The sequence below is a fragment of the Bolinopsis microptera genome, chromosome 12, assembly GCF_026151205.1.
Source record: "Bolinopsis microptera isolate Bmic1 chromosome 12, MBARI_Bmic_1.0, whole genome shotgun sequence".
Taxonomy (NCBI): Eukaryota; Metazoa; Ctenophora; class Tentaculata; order Lobata; family Bolinopsidae; genus Bolinopsis; species Bolinopsis microptera.
The window spans coordinates 5,674,094-5,694,672 of NC_087083.1; the positions used below are offsets into that span (position 1 = coordinate 5,674,094).

Genomic DNA, 20,579 nt, shown 5'->3' on the forward strand with positions numbered 1-20,579 from the left:
AATTTTCCACTGCTTTCCTACTTGTAACGGATGGATAATTTCTATTGTTTAAATCGGCTAGTCGTAAAGATAAAATATAAAATTCATTAAATACCTGGAATAATTCCCCGTTGCTGATGTAACCATCTTGGTCGATATCATATACTTTAAATGCAACTGAAATAAAAATCCAATAATTCCGTCTGCCTCAAATTATTTAAAGGCTAAATTAAATGATATCAAAATTTAAAATATATCAAATTAATTGTCCCATATGGACACCTGGTGACTCAGCAACACATATTGTATTAGACTATATTGACTTATGTAACACATTAGCTGTAACCTGATATACGCTGTACTTCATGAAAACCACAACTTCAAGCTAGTAATATATAGCAAAGTGTTGCTCCGTGAAGTTGCCATCAGCTTTACAACAACGACCAATTAAATGTGTGAACAGATATCATGTGAAGTGTGCACATGTTAGAGGCTGATGTTATCTGACAACGGTGAGGCTAAAAGAGAGAAAACTTACATTTAAGCTTTGATTCCTTATCTGCACCCTTCACTGTAAATTGAGATAAACCTTGGACAAATTCTGAAAGAAGAAATAAACATTAGGGATAACATGATCAGTTGAAAAAAATTGAAAGTTTGAAAATCATACCACACACAATTTCGAATAAATTAACATTATTAGGTATTTAGCGAAATTATGAACAACCCCACTTAACAGAGCAAAGAATAAAAAGTAAAGTATTTGATAACTGTAATTAAACAACTTATTTAACAGTATTATCATGATCATATTTACCTTTAAAATCGATTTCACCATTACGATCAGTATCAAACAAGTCAATGACTCTGCGTACTAGCGGGTTCTGCTGCAATTCAGGTAGGGACATAAACTCCTCAATAGATATCGTGCCGTTCTTATCAATATCTAGCTTCTTAAAACGCTTTCCTAACCGTCTCAACTCTTCTTCACTGACTGTGATATCATAGATTGTGTCAAGGTATGATGCCTGAAGCTACAATTTAATACAGATAAAACTGAAAAAGCAACAATAATTTGTAGCTAATTCTGATCTTCCTTGTAGTATGTACTCTCATATCATTATTGAAATATATTTCATGATACTTTAAGTTTAAGACAGCATATTGTGATTGACTAAACCATTATGTAATGCACCCAGTGACATAAATTTAAAAAGGGACTAGGAATCCAGTCTGGAAAGAAAAAACGGCTACCATATATTTTTAAAACGACTACCATAAATTTTTCGGCCGCTCCGCGGCCGGATAACGATTTCATTTTACTTTGCTAGTTATATTACAGAGGTTTAGTTATTCATTAGTATAGTTATTAATTCATTAGTATAGTTATTCATAATTGCCAAAAGATTGTGAAAAATTCCTTTCCGGGTCTCGAACTCGCGATCTGCTAATGTAGTACCGACGGTTTAACCGACTAGGCTACGATTCCATGTACTCTTTTGTAATATTTACATATAGATCTTCGCGCGTTCCTGCAACTACCATACTACCATACTACCAAACAGTCCATACTACCATACTGGTAGTAGGAAAATCTTGGATCCTGACAGGAATATCTTGGATTATTTGGTAACACGCAAGTTAAGCGCAAGAACTAGGAATCTGCTGGGAATCTGGCATTTGCGCTTGATTCGAACATCTTCTCGGATAAATATAGAATTAAAGTACAGTGCGCGGCGTTACAGTGTGTAACAACCGAGAGCGACTATTTTAAAGTTGATTTAATAATTTTGTTGACAAAAATTAGTCGGCGTGGCTATGGAAATTAATATGGCTAGGAATTAGATTCTTAGATTCCTCACTTTATGTCACTGGGGTAATGCAGTAAGAATAAAAAACAGTTATTGTTAAAGATTATATGATAATATATCTCACACTGAGTAGTCAAGGCAAGGTTTTGAGGTAATGAGTGTTCGTTTCCCTGAATAGACAAAATTGGACAATTTGTTCACAATTTAGGATTTAAATAAATACTATTGGTCAATAAATTTGCAGTACCTGCCACAAGAAAATAACATATACTATCTATTTCATAAATTCAAAAAGTCTGAAGCATTTGAACAAAATCATGATTGAAAGTTAATCAAAAGATCAATAAGAAATCAACCAATAGGCTTTAGATATATTTACCATTATTCCTGACAATACAGTTTACCTAGTTGGAGATTGAAATTTATTCCAGGTTATATTGTATTTTTCTTATAGTTAGATAATAACACCTATTATAACAGACTGATTATAGTGATATCAATTAAAGAAATTTTGGTAAGAAATTTGATAAAAATGAATTAGTATTATAATGTTTCTAAAATTCAATTCACATCAAATTATTGTTTACCAACATCATAAAGCGTATATTATTGCCCACGTTAAGGGGCCTGTTAATAATTTATTAAATTATTAGCTATTTTAGATTTAATAATAATACCAACATTACTGGAGACAAGGCTTCTGACACAAACTTAATTATCTCAGTCTACAGGAAACTTGGGTTTTGTAACCTTTAAATGACACAGTTCTTTAAAGTTTGCCAGTACATTATGTATTCTGGGTCTTATAACACAGCAAGACTTTTGAAACACCCTGTACTACTCAATCGAGGATTCTGTGGCCATAATTTGAAAATGGCGCAAAACGGATTTGAAGTTATCAAGCAATATTTTTATCTTGTTAGCGAAATTGATTGAGTAATCATGTGATAGTTTGCTACAAGACCCTAATTGGGCTTTCTGCATGATTCCCATAGTGCTGATCTAGTGTCAACCCAATCACCTGGTCCCACATGATGAACAAACCCATTACGCTTGGTATTTTGGTCAACTGAACATATAGAGTTCCAATTTTTCTATATTCCGTAAAACACTGCCAAATGGGGTGGGGGGGGGGGGGGGGGGGGGCGGGATCCATCTTAGGGGGCACCAAATCATCGTTTGAATATGGGACAACTAGCAAAACTGTGTGTTATGCTCTAGAAACACACTTTTTTACAGATTTTACAAGATATATATTCTCTAAAATCATCTAATTTGTTCAATTTTAGGGAGAGGCACCCTAAGGGGAGGGGGCGCCAACAGGCTAGGGGGGGGGGGGGGGGGGGCAACAGGCAACGTTACGTCACTGCACCAGTGAGAAATTCACTTGGGTGTTCCATTTTTTATCCAAACTACAGATGCTTGACTGACACATCTGGTTAACCACAGTGACTGCTATTTCAGTCTGCTTCACCCTTGTTTTTGGACTAGCAATAACATTATGATAATATAAATGTAATTCCTATCTTTAGGCTACAAGTATTTTAATAACAAATAGCATGATAGATCTGTAATAAGTATAATCAATAATATAAAAATAAACTAATAATTTTCCCCATAACAATTTGAAGACGATTCCTAGTAAACAGTGTCAAGCACTGGTCGTCCGGCCTACTAGGGACTTTCCATTTATTAGTGGGTAAAAAACCATAGTTTTTATTATTAAATACTTTTCAAATTTTACAGAGTACAGCAATAGATGAATATAAAATAGAATCGTTCAAAATATCGCCCCCATCTGTAAAATATGATGGGCACCCAAACACAGTAAACACATAGTGAACTATGTCCGCAGTAACTTGGACCCATTACATCAAATCAATCTAAATCCAAAAATTTATGAAAAACTATTTAATAACAAACAAATCCATGGTGAATAACTGTGGATATATAGTCAAAATTGGTATTTCAATACGTAAAATTCCAGATACATTAGATACAGGTCTGATATGGTCATTAATGTGTGAGAAGGTGTGCGGGTGAAGTGTGATATGATGTTGAAAGTATAGGAAGGTAGATAAAAGAATTAATAAAACAAAAATAATAATAATAATAATAATAATTTAAACTTATAGATTATAGTGGCACAACAACTTAAAATGCACAGGTGTGCCACGAAAACAAGTCAGGATACAAGAAAACCTGAAAAGCAATCCACATTTAGGTTCCAAACCATAGAAAATTGTAAAGACTTGATACACTAAATTACAAGGTTAAGGGTATGCACTTAACAGTAGAAACGTTGAAAAAGTAGTAAATTAATTAATATCAAAAGCACGTTTAAAAAGAAACGTTTTCAGATACACTTTAAAAGATTCCAGTGACATGCAATTCTTAATTTCAAGAGGCAGCTCATTCCATAATTTAGGGCCAACCTTCTGAAACGATCTTTCTCCATACTGTGAATATACTCTTGGTTCAGTCAAATAGATAAGATGATTATAATTGGCATATTTAAACATATCACTTAAATAATCTGGTCCCATACCATTAAGACATTTATAGACAAGAAGCAATAACTTATATTGAATTCTGTAACTAATAGGCAGCCAATGAAGGTCTTTCAGAGTGTCTCCTAGATGATCATATTTATATAGTCCTACTATAGCTTTAGCAGCTGCATTCTGAACGAGTTGGAGTTGGTGGATGAGGTTGTCACTAATTCCATAATAAAGAGCATTGCAGTAGTCCAATTTGCAGACAATGATGCTGTTAATTATAAGCTTGAGCTGAGCTTTACTAAAGAGATATTTTCTCCTTATTACATTCCTAAGGAGTCTGAAACAATGCTTTTTGAGGGACATGATTTGAGGCTCAAAAGTAAGATGATGGTCAATTTGAACACCAAGGTTCTTTGTTGTGCTGACAAATCTGATACAGGTATCATTTGATAGCTTAACTCCCCCTATACTGACCTGGTTTAGAACTTGAGGTGAGGCGATGATAAGTATTTGTGTTTTTCCAGGATTAAGTTGAAGGCAATATTCAACCATCCAGCGCTGTATGGTCCTAGCGCAATTCACAATTTGGATGCCCAGAACATTTACCTGATCACAAGGTTTGAAAGTTTTATATACCTGGTGGTCATCTGCATATCCTTGCACATTGAATCCAGTTTTCTCGATGGTCCTATACAGAGATCTGATGTATATGTTGAATAGCACCGGTCCTAACACAGAACCTTGAGGTACACCAAATTCTAGAATGATCGTATCACTAGTAGAAGAGCCTATTCTGGTTCTTTGAGTGCGGCCTACCAGGAAACTCTTGAACCATTTAAGAGCAGTACCTCCGATATGGATCTCTTCAGAAAGAATTTTGAGTAATTTTCTGTGTTCCACTGTGTCAAAGGCTGCAGATAAATCGAGCATCATGAGAACAGTGGAGGATTTGCTATCACATGCCAGCAGTAGGTCATTTGTTACTTTTAACAAGATGGTCTCAGTAGAATGGAACTTCTTATAGGCAGATTGCTGTGGAACATTGAGATCATTTTTAGCCAGATGTTCATTTAACCTTTTCAGCACAACTCTCTCAATGAGTTTACCCAGAAAAGAGAGGTTAGATATAGGTCGATAGCTCTTGAAGTCATTTGGATCAAGTTTGTGGTCCTTGATGGTAGGAATAATGTCAGCAGTCTTCAAACCGTCGAATGTGCCCTTAGCTAGAGACTGGTTCACCAGTTTGCACAAGACAGGAATGAAACTTGTGATATTGTCTTTGAGGACAGTTGTTGGAAGAAAATCAGATGGTGCACACTTGATTCCACTTTCTTTGATTATTTCAGACAGCTCATCCTCTGTGCATGGTTCGAATTCATATAACTGACCTTCACAGTTGGAATTGTTCTGTTGATTCATAATGTGTTTATCAACATCAAAATCTTCTATGCTGGGGAAATCTTTCCTAATGTTCTTGATCTTTTCATTGAAATAGTGATTAAAATCACTGCAAAGTTTTGAAACATCTTCTGATTCTGGGAGAGGAGTATTCTGATGTCTGTCAAGCTCACGATTGACAATGCTATATATAGCTTTAACATCATGTTGATTTTTGTCAAGTAAACCTTTATAATACTGTTGTTTTTTAAGATTAGCCATGTTTGTTGTTTCATCTCGGATCTCTTCAAAGAGTATCCTGTTCTCCTCACTTTTATGTTTAGTTCTCTCGGCTTTCCTTCTAAGTTTCCTTTGATCTTTGTACTCAGAATCAAACCAGGGAGCATGGGGAACAAAGCTTATAGTCTTTTGGACCAAAGGTGCATGTTCATCGAGGACACTACCAATGCATTGGAAAAATTGTTCACAAGATTCAACAAAGCAGTCTGCCAATTCATAGTCAGAGGAACACATCAGTAAATCAATCGCCAACTGATCACAATCCACGGTTTTAAGCTGTCTAGTATTGGTTGTTTTAGGAGCTTTGAGGTTAGTTTGAAACTTCTTGGTGGCAAATATGATGGGGAAGTGATCACTCAGGGTACAGTTTTTCAGGATTTCAATTGTAGACGTTTCAATCAAGTTACTCTGGTCAAAGAGCAGGTCAATAGTTCCTCCACTCATGTGGGTCGGATTTTCAATAAGTTGCTTGAAACCATAAGATGAGGTGGTCTGCAGCAGTTCAGTTGAGTTTACAGTAATTGACTCTGTGTGAATATTGAAATCTCCTCCAATTATTATATAGTCACTTTTCAGACTTGCAGAACCCAATAAGTCATCAAGTTCCTCAAAGAACTTCTTTGAGACAGGGCCAGTTCGATAGATGCATAGGACAAGGATCTTCATGTCAGGAGTGCACTTTATAGATCCAGCGATGAATTCAAAGGTTGTCAGGTTCGGAACTTTCAAATTAACAACAGAGAAATGTAATGCCATGTTGTAAATCAGAGCAGTGCCACCACCTCTGTTGTTTGCTCTGAAATCATGAACAATACTGTAGCCATATGATTTTATAACTGCTGTTGTAGTATTGGCTTGGTCAGATAACCATGTTTCAGTTACAATAGCAACGTCTACATCATGATCTTGAAGTAAGCACATAATGTCGTCACACTTATTATTAAGACTTCTAGCATTCCAGATCATATATCGAAGTTGATGCAATTTCTTTGGTTTGGAGGAAACTAGTTTTTTGAATAATAAGATAGGGAGGCTTTAAGTTTCTCTTGCTGAACCCGGTAAGAAGGACACTCAGTAGAAAATGCAGCATGTTTACATAAATCATCAGGTGAGCCAGACTTTTTGCAGTTGATACAACAGTATGTGGGCATTAGATCATTTTTCTCCTCTGAATTGTTGTCCTTATTATCACATTGTTGAGTTTCATGTCCAGGGGCGGCGCAGAAACCACAATACACTTCGTTTTTACAAGTCTTAGAATAGTGACCAAAGCCTTGACACTTGTTACATCTCTTTATGTAAAGTTGGTCATACACTTGGCAAGACAGTAAACCGAAGAACAACCTGTTATTATTATCTCGTATAGCAATTCTAATATTATCACTCAACCTTATGATGGCTTGTTTGATATTTTGGTTTGCACGGAGAGGTTTCACAGACAGAACATCAAACAGTGAAGAGTCTGCTTTGAGGCAGTGAGAAATGTAAGGATTTTGCTTCAGGATGGTGTTCCTTATCTCTTCTTTGTGATCTCTACTAAAATCCTTAGGTAGACCAACAACTGAGATAGTGGGATATCTTTGCTTTGGTTCTTTCAGTTGATTAGCAGCTATACCTGATGATATCAGCTCTGTCTTCAGATTATCTCGTGAAGCTTGGGTTGGTAATATGAGTACTTGATCACCATTACTATCAACATATTGCTTATGAACCTGGATTCCATTATCAACCACTGTCTTTTCTAGATCTTTACATGGAACATTAGCACCTTTTGTAACAACCAGCAAGGATTTTGTTCTTATTTCATCGAGCCACACGTTCTCACCCTGATCAGTAGCTGGTTTCAAGGTACACTGTGCTTTGGCTGTCGAGATGAGATTATCAACAGGGGAATGGTTAATAGATTTCCCAGCAATTACATTCTCCAATAATTTCTTAATCTCTGTGACATCACTAGCTAAGTGTGTTACTCTGTTGTCAAGTACCTGAACATGATCATTAGTTGTGCTAGTCTGCTTCACTTGATGATGTGTAAAGCAAGGATCACACATAAAGAGAAAGTTTCCCATATGTTGTTCTTTACTTTTGTTCGAACTGTTTTGTACAAAAGCTGTGTAGAAAGACTTGGTACAGGGATTATTGGGCATTGACTTAGACTTGGGCCTAGCACTATTTGAGTCATTTGAAACAGGAGCCACACAGAGGGCATGAAACAACTTTTTACAATTGATACAACATACCGTTTCATCTTTAACTTGGGCTTTTTCAACTGCACAGTTTGAACAAGTGCCATTTTCCTCAAGCTGTCGAGGATCTTTTAATACATTGTCATTATCCTGTAATGGTACATAATTCGAAGACACCGACCCGGCCACTTTAATTTCCATATGATCTATCTTTGGGGGCATCACAAGAAGATCCTGTTGGGGAGCAGGTCTTAAACTGTAGTCACGGGGGTAGTGACAAAATTTGAGTAAGTGGCAGTTTAGGGGTCCTCAAATTATTTGTTATATAGTAGTGTTGAAAGTATTAAAACTTTAAAACCATAATAATATGGGGAGCAAAGAGACTAGGCTAGGCTGTTGTTTCACTGTCCAACAAACATTTCCATAGATACTTAGTGACCTCAGCTTTGAAAAGACTAGTAGACACAATCTGTCTTACCTGTAAAGGGAGTCCATTCCACAGTATATGAGTTGTGTAGAAAAATTATTTTGCCAGTGGGCTATTTGAGGTACATAAGGTGTGTGAATTCTGACTTAACTTAGGTAAAATTGATGACACAATAGACTGACTGTCGAGGTGGCAACGTCTTAGTCGAGAAGTCCCCTGATATAAAGAGAGATAGTGAGGCAGCGATACAGGAATTAAATTGTTCAGAACTTTATGGAAAAAAATAAGATCATTCAAGTCAAACTTTTGAGACAAAGGGAGAATGACGACAAGGTTGCACTTTTTGACATATTGCTCAGGTGGATAACTGCGGCCCTCTTCAGACAGAATCCATTTAATAGCTCTCTTTTGGAGACTTTCTAATTTATCACTAAGTGATTTATTACAAGGGCGCCAGATTATGGAGCAATTTTCGAATTGGCTACGAACCAGGGAGAGGTAAAGCGCCCAGCGACGTTTCTGATCAATGACAATATGGCCATTTCTTCTGACCATACCAAGTTGTTGGCAGGCCTTAGTATAAATTCTGTCGCTCTGACTATTCCAACTTAGCTTAGGAGTAACATCGACTCCAAGATCTTTTTCTAACTCTACATACACATGAGGAGAGCCATCAAGATTATATGCGAATGGAGGAGATAAAGATGGTTTTACTGAAACAATAAGCACTTTACATTTTGCTGGATGGAATCGCATTTTGTTTCTTAGTGCCCAGTCAGAGAGATAGTCTATACCCATTTGCAAATTAGTATTATCAGAAGATGAATGTATTTTACGCCAGATTTTTGTATCATCGGCATACAAAGGCCAAGAGGAATATCATTGATAAACAATACAAAAAGTAAAGGACCAAGGATAGTATCAGTATTATCCGAAAGGCCAAGAGGAATATCATTGATAAACAATACAAAAAGTAAAGGGATATTGGTCTATAGTTAAATTTATAATTTTAAAATGGGATGGTTTGCCTTTATATAACGATGAAAATATTCTTTTCGGTTTCATTAATTGTACTTCATATATATATTTATATATATACAGGGTGGGCCAAAAGTCAGTACCCATACGTTGGCCTTAATAGCTCCGCCGTGTTTTATATTTGAGAGCTGTTGCTCTGCAGATGGCATACTGTACTTACTGGTTCGAGGATTCCGTCGTCAAAATTTGAAAATTCGAATATTTTAGACCACGCCCATTCAATATTAAAACACCTATATTGTTTTCTCTGAACATGCTGAACGCCTAATTTTTTCAGAGACGGTAGATTATCAAATGTTGCATATGATCTGAAAACATGAGGCAAAACGGATTAGAAATGACGAAGTTATCAACCATTTTCTGTATCTCGTTAACAATATTGACTGGGTGATTATGTGACACCGTGACACGACACCTTAATTGGGCACCCTTAACAATTCCCATAATGTTTAACGGGGTAGTTAACGGGGGCACCTTATCACGTGATTAGGTAAACCAATCACCTGATCACATGTTATGAATAAACTCGTTATGCTTCATATCTCGGTCATCTGAGAAGCTACAGTTCTAATTCTTTCAGGACAAACGTAACTCGAATGGCCAAACACAATTCAATAACATTTAGCTTGATCCGACTATCCAAACTATCAAATAAATGTGAAAATGAACCTCCATTTGAAAAAAATGAACGCGAATATTTTTCGAGTTGACAAATTCCTCGAACCAGTGGTGGTACTAAGTCATATCAGAAAGAAGTATTTAAATTGGGCACTCAGTGACTGAGCTATAAAGGCCAACGTATGGGTACTGACTTTTGGCCCACCCTGTATATATATATATAAATCGAAATTTTTAACAGCACAACCATATGCAGTGACTTTTAAATCAAACTCTTTTAATAACTATTACATTTGTAGTAGTTGTACAGCAATACTAAAGTAATGGGACTACTGCCTGATTCAGAGAATGCCAACAGACATCGAACACTGTAAGAAGATGACGATCATACCTTGTTAAATTCCTACATTATTGATTATCAGGGCTGTGAATATTCCACAGCCGTGATCTTTGACAACAAACAAATTTTTGACGATGTTCGTTTTGTGGAGTGAATCTGAAAAAAATCAGGCGCCACTATAATGAGCCCATTACATGTTGATCTATTCCACTTTAAATTGTAGCGCGATGCACTACTGGGCTGCGCCGCACATCGAATAATGTTTCCTGCAACCACGATCTAACCCTTCGTTAAATTGGCGTTAAATACACTGGTGGGCCAAACCTTCGTAGCACTATTGCTTTGGGCATTTCGTTACTGGGCGGCGCTCAGCCTGTCATTCTGCCGAATCTTTATTCGGTATGTTTATGAATTCACATAGCCATGTGTTTCACATAGCCACGTGTCTACGCGTACTGCGTGACGCGCTTGTTTCGCGCGCTACTGCAAGCGAGAGGGCTCGGGTTAGAGCAATTTATGAACATAATAGCCTGGGGTCCCCAGGTAAGCATTTCGAAAAGAATGCAGCGCGCTAATTGGAAGAATTTAGACGAGTAACATCCGTCAATTAATATAAAATGATATTGAACGTTTGGAATATTTTAACGAAAATCAAAGAATTTCGTAAAATTACGCGACTTTTACGCTTCATACAAAATTCGCGAGTCATTAACTTTGGCGCTATGGCAAATTTCATTAATTATCCCAAAAATTTTTGACAAATTGGGTATTGAGAAAAAGCTTACATTCTCAAAAACAAAAAAACCAACAATTGTACAATGCAAAGTAATGTACAACAAATTTTAAAATCCGACCAGGTTTAAAATTTAATTTTATTGTGCACTTTTTTCCCTTATTCATGTGACAATATAATTTTTTGACGGATGGCTGCATGGATCGTCTAAATTTTTGACCGTTAATGGTCTGGCCCGGCGCGCGCTACTTCGTAGCACTTGCTGTCGAGAAGAAAGCGGCGCGCTACTTCGAAGAAATTTAGACGAGTAACATCCGTCAACTGAATTTCTTCGAAGTAGCGCGCGCCGGGCTAGTCCATCAACAATGGACAATATGATTTTGCAATTTTATTCGGGATATGTCGAATGTGTGTATGGTGTATGTTCAAAAAATTTCATGTTTGAAAATTATGGTACATTGCTGACTTTTGAAAATACATCCTTTCGATTTGTCGAGCTTTTTGCTGTGGACTTCATCCGACCCAAATCAAACTTCCAGCTCCTAAATCGTGTCATATGCCACATATTTGATATTGATATAGTTGACTCACTAATTGGTTGTGGGTGAAAAATCAGCCAAAACTGTACAATTTCGTTCCTGGAAATTTGATCTTCAAAAACTGAAAATGGGACAAATATTGGGCCTAATAACATTACGTGATTGAGACAGCTAGTTATCCGTCGTTATCTTTTTAAAGATATCTTTTTAATCATTTTCTCTTGGGGGTAAATCGGAATCTGTGTTTGAAAATACATCTATTCAAGATGCAGCTGGTTATGGTTTCAAATTCAACTGTCAGGGGCCCTTTCAGAATGCATAATTATTTCGAAGTTCGTGTGTAAAGTGATTTAGCACGCTCGTTAAATTTCTTCGAAGGAGATCAGTTAACACTTTCTATTCTGATTCGGGTTGATGTGAATTGTGATATTGGTAATTGTACGATATTATCTGTTGCGGAGTCATGTCAAATTTAAGCGGTTCTTATACTTATAGTGGTCGGTCGCCACAGCTTTATAATACTGAATCATTGTTCCAGCTTATGAGCAATGAGCAGTCGTACTACCCTATAAGTATAACTATAATAACCATCGTGTAAAGGTCTTATAACATCGATTTAGGAATGAGAGATTGAACTTTAATTGATAATTTGATTCAAGGATTTCAGTTGATTGATTTGAAAATGGGCTATAAGTATAGCTAGGGTAAAGTTTAAATAAAAACTTCATGCATGATATTAATATATGACATGTCTTCTGGCGCAAAGCTTTAAAATGTAATAGCTTTGTTGCCCCTGGCCCATTGTTTGAGAAGCTTAATTGGTATTTTGTGAAACTGTAGATTTGCTGGCACCCACTATTGTTTCAACTTGCCTTTGTGCAGATAAAAGGAGACTTTGGGAATTTAGGGAGAACATTCTTACACAAATGTATGTGCTCAAAACGTACTCCACGCAAGCTAGTGGACATGAAACAATGATCTTAAAAATTCCTGAAATATTAACAGTGGTCAATTTTAAAACAATAAACGTTTATACCATATTGAACGTTTACTCCTGAGGATCAATCCCCTCGTCACCTGTTTGCATTTCTTGGTAATGTTTTCAATATTGTACAAATTATACAATATGGGACGAATGTAGAGTAAGACATTGGTATTAGCTAATACTTGGCATTTCTTAGCAAAACCGCGTTACTAAGAAAATAATTCATAATTGATATTTTACTTTTTAGGTAGATTTTCTTGATGCTCAAAAATTGTTTTAAATAGATCAAGATGGATCGTAGATGGCACTTCTTGATAATATTTTTGATCCATAATAGAATTAGATTAAGGTTTAATAATGTTTTACTCAATTGCGTAGTACGTTGCCTTTTAGCTCCATTTCTTGTTTCTGTTGTTCTGTTTCTTGTTTCTAATCGAGCTGCTGTTATTTAAAAACTATGGTGCGAAGCGAAGTTGAAACTAACAGTAACAGCTTTAGTTTGGATATCACTTCTAGTAAATGGTTAGAAGATTAATAAGTTTCGTAGTTTAATAGCTTTACGTCGCTTTATAAGAATTAGCATTATCCGAATACCTTGTTAACATTAAGTTGAACCTGTTTCAAATTTGGTCACCACATTCGCTTGTTCTCTATTTTATGGGTTACTACCATCACTTTTTAAAAGCTTGTTTCTGCCTGATGTCAGATGTAAACAAAGCGAAAAGCTCCTCAAATAAACACTGAGATTTATTTTTGTACAGTCCTTGACTTATTAGTGAAATGGAGCAGCAAAATGTTCAAGACTTTAAAGATGAGATGAAGATAGAAGAAGAAAGTATTTCACCGGAATTGATCAAGACAGAGATTAAGAAGGAGGAAGATAATTTTCTTATTAAATCAGGAGTGTATTCGAATGCAGTTTCTCAGTTGGATTGTCCCAACCAGGAGTCAGTAATAGCTCGCAACCAGTGGGTGAATACCAGTGAAAATGCTTACATTCGCTCCGAATTTTCCTACAATGCAAACCAAAAATCAGATCTAGTTAACCATCGGATGACTCATACCGGTGAAAAACCTTACATATGCTCTAAATGTTCCTACAGTACAAGCATAAAACAAAACTTAGTTCGCCATCAGATAACTCATACCAGTGAAAAACCGTATAAATGCTCTGAATGTTCCTACAGTTCAAGCCGAAAATCAAACCTGCTTAGTCATCAGATGACTCATACCGGTGAAAAACCGTATAAATGCTCTGAATGTTCCTACAGTTCAATCCAAAAATCAGACCTAGTTAACCATCGGATGACTCATACCGGTGAAAAACCGTATAAATGCTCTGAATGTTCCTTTAGTACTTGCTGGAAATTAACCCTGGTTCGCCATCATATGACTCATACCGGCGAAAAACCGTATAAATGCTCCGAATGTTCCTACAGTTCAATCCAACGATCAAACCTAGTAAACCATCGGATGACTCATACCGGTGAAAAACCTTACATATGCTCTGAATGTTCCTACAATTCAAGCCGAAAACGAAACTTAGTTCGCCATCAGATGACTCATACCGGTGAAAAACCGTATAAATGCTCTGAATGTTCCTACAGTTCAAGCCGAAAATCAAACCTGCTTAGTCATCAGATGACTCATACCGGTGAAAAACCGTACAAATGCTCTGAATGTTCCTACAGTTCAATCAAAAAATCAGACCTAGTTAACCATCGGATGACTCATACCGGTGAAAAACCGTATAAATGCTCTAAATGTTCCTTTAGTACTTGCTGGAAATTAACCCTGGTTCGCCATCATATGACTCATACCGGTGAAAAACCGTATAAATGCTCCGAATGTTCCTACAGTTCAATCCAAAAATCAAACCTAGTTAACCATCGGATGACTCATACCGGTGAAAAACCGTATAAATGCTCTGAATGTTCCTTTAGTACTTGCTGGAAATCAACCCTGGTTCGCCATCATATGACTCATACCGGTGAAAAACCGTATAAATGCTCCGAATGTTCCTACAGTTCAATCCAAAAATCAAACCTTGTTGACCATCGGATGACTCATACCGGTAAAAAACCGTATAAATGCTCTGAATGTTCTTTTAGTACTTGCTGGAAATCAACCCTGGTTCGCCATCATATGACTCATACTGGCGAAAAACCGTATCAGCGGAATAACTCAAATTTTTTTCATGAAAGCGGTCAGGCTTCGACTTTATTTCAAAAGGATAGTGTTGGAGGACCCATTTTTGTTAAGCCTCTACCTTTCGTGAAGCCTCTCACATTTGTAAAGCCTCTCACATTTGTAAAGCCTCTGTACTTCGATAACCCTTTTCTTTCCAGTTCCAGCTTACCTCCCAGTTCCTTCTCCAGTAACCAACCAGAATCTCACAAGTCTCACCCTGCAGCTCCTCTCACCTTCTCACCTGGTGAATCTGTTTTCACACCTGCTCCCACTGTCCCACCTACCTTATACTCTACAATATTTCCTTCCCCTCTCATATTTCCTGCCAGTTCAGCGACCATGGGGCGTATATCAAAATTTATGTGATATGTTATGATGGGGACGAAGTCTCTGGTTCAAATCGAATATCAATTAGGACAATGCTGACTTAAAGGGTCTAATAAATCCTAGTAGTTTTACTATTACAATGTACATTGGGGGGATATGTGCCAAAGTATAAATTAAAACTGTCTGGTTCTATAAAGTTAAGTAATTATAATCATTAGTCAGGGAATATTACAAAATTTATATTAATGTTATTAGAAGTTAGTATAATACTTTATACGTTAATATTTTTGTTTTATTAAGTTTTCGAGCAGGAATCCGTATAACCCTAAAATAGTGTCAAGACTCAAGAGACTAAAATAGTTATTACCTATTTAATTCGCGTTTTTGACACTACTCAAGATAGATTACTGAAAATATGCATAGTTATATTGAGCATTTTGAGCTATTTTGTTTCAAGACTTCAAAATGTTGGATTAACGACCTAAGTTTCTTTAGTGAAATGTTTGATTTTATTTTTATTCAGAAGAATGAATGTCACACATGAAGGGGAGAGGTTGTAGTAATTCGGAGTTCGAGGACTCGTCTGAAGCCAGTTCTGACGATCACGGTATTTGGTTGATTATGATATAACAAATATACCCACACATTTGTTTGCAGATACAATCGACAGACATAAACATACGTGCTAGTTTTCAATTTGTGTCTGATATCTTGATATAATCTAAACGCATGATATATTTCAGTTGAGGTGGCACATATCTTCACGGAACCTATCCAGACAACTAAAATCGACAAACTACTTTTTCACGATTTTTACGATTGTTTCGACCAGTCCCTAAAACTGAAATACCAGCCGACGATCATGAACGTTACAGACGAAGAAATAAAAGTTGAAGTCGATGAAATGATTTCGGATGTTGTAGCAGCATTAGCAGCACTTGAAGTCGAAAAACTAGCAATAGAAGCAGATATAACAGCAATCGAAGCAGATATGACAGCATTTGAATATGATTTAACATCTGAGGAAGAGTTTTCAGAACAGGAAGTTGAATATACTTCTTTTAGTTTCAGTGATCGTTCATCAAAACTCATTGAAGAGAAATCGACAGCTGAAGAAAACGGTATGACCGCCTTTGAAGATTTTTTACAACAGACAAGGCAGTTTTTTGAAGAGGCTTTCCAAGAGATGATGGTGATTCAAGAAATGCAAACATTTGCTGCTGAACTTCCAGATTCTGAAGAGTTTTTAGAACTGGCGAGAGTGTTTTTTCAAGAGGCTCACGAAGAGATGAAAATGTTTTCTGAAATCGATGAAATTCCAGATTCTGACGAATTTTTGGATCAGGCGAGGAAGTTTTTCCTAGAGGCTCATCTAGAACTGATAATAGTGGACACATCAGGTGATGAAAGATCATCTGTCCAGACTGAAACACCTGATATTGAAATGGAAACACGAGCTATCGAATTCGAAACACCAAGCGTTGAAATTGAAACACCAAATGTTGAAATCAAAACGCCAGATGTCGGAATCGAAACACCAGATTTTGAAATCGAAGCACTAGATTTTGAAATTGAAGCACCAGATTTTGAAATCGAAGCACCAGATTTTGAAATCGAAACACCGGATTTTGAAATTGAAACACCAGCTGAACAGATTGAAACGCCAGATGTTGAAATTGAAACACCAGATGTTGAAATCGAAGAACCAGATTTTGAAATCGAACGCGAAGCACCAGATTTTGAAATCGAAACACCGGATTTTGAAATTGAAACACCAGCTGAACAGATTGAAACGCCAGATATTGAAATTGAAACACCAGATGTTGAAATCGAAGCACCAGATTTTGAAATCGAAGTACCAGATTTTGAAATCGAAACACAAAATGTTGAAATCAAAACGCCAGATGTCGGAATCGAAACACCAAATGTTGAAATCGAAGCACCAGATTTTGAAATCGGAGCACCAGATTTTGAAATCGAAACACCAGCTGAACAGATTGAAACGCCAAATGTTGAAATCGAAACACAAAATGTTGAAATCAAAACGCCAGATGTCGGAATCGAAACACCAGATGTTGAAATCGAAGCACCAGATTTTGAAATCGGAGCACCAGATTCTGAAATCGAAACACCAGCTGAACAGATTGAAACGCCAAATGTTGAAATCGAAACACAAAATGTTGAAATCAAAACGCCAGATGCAGTCGGAATCGAAACACCAGAAGTTAAAATCGAAGCACCAGATTTTGAAATCGAAGTACCAGATTTTGAAATCGAAACACAAAATATTGAACTCAAAACGCCAGATGTCGGAATCGAAACACCAGATGTTGAAATCGAAGCACCAGATTTTGAAATCGAAAGACCGGATTTTGAAATTGAAACAGCAGCTGAACAGATTGAAACGCCAAATGTTAAAATCGACACACCAGATGTCGGAATAGAAACTCCAAATGTTGAAATCGAAACATCGGATGTTGAAATCGGAAAACCAGCAATTGACTTTGACAGACAATCCGCTGTGATTTCACTTATTTCACTTGAGAATGAAGCAGCAAATAAAGAGAAAACAGCAAATAAATGGCAAAAGGTTCGCGCCACCTCAAAATTCCAGGTGACCAAGTTGAAACGCCAGGTCCTGAAAGCAGTCCAAGTCAAGTCATCAGCTGTAGTATGGGCAGAGGGTCCGGGCTTGATGAATTGCTTCGTGGGTGACGAGGGCTATTTCCAAATCATAACCAGAGATGCGGGACACGGTACACTGAGTGTTCGAGTGAAGATACCCAACGCCAAACCTCGTATAGGTCAGTGGGAGGGAGTGAAACGGACCATTTCTTGTAGATACAACCCAGTAGTAGCTGGAAAGTACATCATTAAAATCAAGTGGGAGGAGAAACATATAATAGGCAGTCCATTTATAATACAAGTCAGACATCGTCCAGAAATTCAAATCGAAACAGCTGTTAAAGTCGAAACACCAGCAATTGAACTGAAATTGCCAACTGTTGTAATTGAAAAACCAGCTGACCTGGTTAAAACATCAGCTGTTAAATTCGAATCACCATTTGTTGCAGTTGAAGCATCGGTTGTCCAAATCGAAGAACCAGCAATTCAAATCGAAGAACCAGCAATTGAAGTCGAAGAACCAGCAATTGAAATCGAAGAACCAGCAATTGAAATCGAAGAACCAGCAATTGAAGTCGAAGAACCAGCAATTGAAGTCGAAGAACCAGAAATTAAAATCGAAGCACCCGCAAGTGAATTTGAAACACCCGATCATATCCAATCACCGGCTTTGGAAATAGATACACCAGCAAATGATGCAGTAAGGACCTTTTTATTGCTGATTTGGCAAGATTCGTGGGCTAGGATCAGTAATTGCACGATTTTGTAGACATTTCAGAAATTCTTTAACAAAGACAAGTGACATGTATTGCGTAGATTAAAACGTTTTATTAAGCAAATAGTTAAAGTTTGTGAAAATTAGTAAAACTAGCAGGAACCCGTCTTACCCTAAAGTGGTGTCAAGACTCGAGAGACTAAAATAATTATTACCTATTTAATTCGCGTTTTTGACACCACTTGAGAGTCCAAATTTTGGGCACTAAAATTATTATTCCTTGGCCAATTTTTTATTTTTTCATGCTGATTCGAAGGCCATTAAAGCATTTGACCCAGTCAAAAAAGTTTCAGTTGTATATCTTTTACGGTTTTTGCGGAAAGTCGCGTTAAAGTTGATGCCGTGGTGTCAGTAAAATGGCACGGATATATACACATATATATATATATCGTCTCGCTTTATATATAGTAAGATATACGTAAAATGGTATTTGTCATAAAGATGATATCTTGAAAAATACATAAAAATATATATTTAATGAAGCTACTTTCGTATCCTCCCTTGCCGAGTGATTAAGAAGCAATGTTATCTAAACTATCAAATTCGTTACAATATTTTGATACTTACAGTTAAATAATTATTTCAGTTTCTACCAATGAATTTCAAATTTGTATTGTGTCTAATACACGAGAAAAGATATTAGGACTTTAGGATATTGGACGAGGAATTTTTAAAACGTTACGTAGTAAGTTTGAATTTCGTTCGACTGTTTTACCAGGTTTCATCAATTTATAATAAATATCTCAGTTTTTCCGCAAAATAAGTGGTATCAATATAGCGACTATTTCAGTTTTAAACAAAAATTGATGTCAAGTTTCTCATATATTTATTGAGGTATACAAAATGAAACGACCGGTTGAGTCAGACAAATGTTTCAATCATGATACAAAACCATAATATCATCAGTGACAACTGAGGTATAGGAACTAAAATTAAAATTACAAAGATAAAAATTAACATAAACATTCACTCGAGTGAATGTTTATGTGTATATTATGTATATTATGTTAATTTGTAGCTTTGTAACTCAACCGGTCGTTTCATTTTGTATCTAGCTCTCTGCTTGCCGACTGAGCACTGTAAGCAGACGACGCCACCCACAATTAAATATACTAGCAGGAACCCGTCTACCCTAAAGTGGTGTCAAGACTCGAGAGAATTCGCGCTTTTGACACCACTTGGGAGTCCAAATTTTGGGCACTAAGATTCTTATTCCTTGGCCAATTTTTAATTTTTTCATGCTGATTTGAAGGCCATTAAAGCATTTGACCCAGTCAAAAAAGTTTCAGTTGTATATCTTTTACGGTTTTTGCGGAAAGTCTCGTTAAAGTTGATGCCCTGGTGTCAGTAAAATGGCACGGATATATCCATATATATCGTCTGGCTTTATATATAGTAAGATTGAGGTATTTATATACCTCAATAATAGGTGCCTCGTATGCGCGTATTGTGTCGTGTTAGTTTACGATGAAATACAGCTTGATATGTGCTCGTATCGCCACCGAATATGTGGCGAGTTCAGATAAATATGTGTATTTAATAATGAGGACTGATCGTCATCTTCTTACAGCGTTCGATGTTTGTGTGAAGGTAAAATGGTGACATCCTCTGGATCAGGCAGAGGTCGAGGGTTACCGGGATTACTTCTGTAGTAGTTGTACAGCAATACTAAGGTAATGGGACTACTGCGGATTGCGGTAATGGGACTATAAGTATAATGGCCAAATACGGTATATTACTTGGGGTCTGCAGTCACATGATTTGAATGTGCTATTAATTTAATAATGAGGTAGGCTGCGCGAATTGTAATACAAAAACAACCTCGTAA

General features: G+C 36.6%; 3 protein-coding genes across 5 annotated transcripts in view; all 3 read right to left on the bottom strand.

Moving 5' to 3' along the window:
* Nucleotides 1–8,488, bottom strand: part of LOC134824617 (uncharacterized) — an 80,648-nt gene extending 72,160 nt beyond the window's left edge. For 2 of the 3 annotated variants that reach the window (XM_063836544.1, XM_063836546.1), the window contains exon 1: nucleotides 8,462–8,488. The gene's annotated coding sequence lies outside the window, so the exon portion shown is untranslated. Of the gene's footprint in view, nucleotides 1–186; nucleotides 193–8,461 lie in introns of those variants that run through there. The other variant, XM_063836545.1, reaches the window with a different exon arrangement.
* Nucleotides 1–20,579, bottom strand: part of LOC134824618 (calcineurin subunit B type 1-like) — a 132,166-nt gene that overhangs the window by 37,894 nt on the left and 73,693 nt on the right. The window contains exons 2-6 of the mRNA XM_063836547.1: nucleotides 2,170–2,194; nucleotides 1,915–1,960; nucleotides 797–973; nucleotides 518–580; nucleotides 95–156 (exon numbers count right to left, since the gene is read on the bottom strand). Coding sequence (XP_063692617.1) covers nucleotides 95–156; nucleotides 518–580; nucleotides 797–973; nucleotides 1,915–1,960; nucleotides 2,170–2,172 — 351 coding nt within the window. The 5' untranslated portion in view covers nucleotides 2,173–2,194. The remainder of the gene's footprint in view (nucleotides 1–94; nucleotides 157–517; nucleotides 581–796; nucleotides 974–1,914; nucleotides 1,961–2,169; nucleotides 2,195–20,579) is intronic.
* On the bottom strand, nucleotides 6,272–8,454 carry LOC134824615 (uncharacterized). The gene is made up of 2 exons (XM_063836542.1): nucleotides 8,209–8,454; nucleotides 6,272–7,953 (listed from the first exon to the last, which is right to left on the bottom strand). The coding sequence occupies exons 1-2, from the start codon at nucleotides 8,374–8,376 to the stop codon at nucleotides 6,973–6,975; spliced, it is 1,149 nt and encodes a 382-aa protein (XP_063692612.1). The 5' UTR covers nucleotides 8,377–8,454; the 3' UTR covers nucleotides 6,272–6,972.

Bases quoted from the DNA above. Each gene is read 5' to 3' on its own strand.
- LOC134824615 (XM_063836542.1), bottom strand. From the start codon at position 8,376: ATGCCCCCAAAGATAGATCATATGGAAATTAAAGTGGCCGGGTCGGTG. The intron at 7,954-8,208 runs GTATGTTGTATC...GATCATGTTCAG, and splicing joins CCCAAGTTAAAGATGAAACG to GTACTTGACAACAGAGTAAC.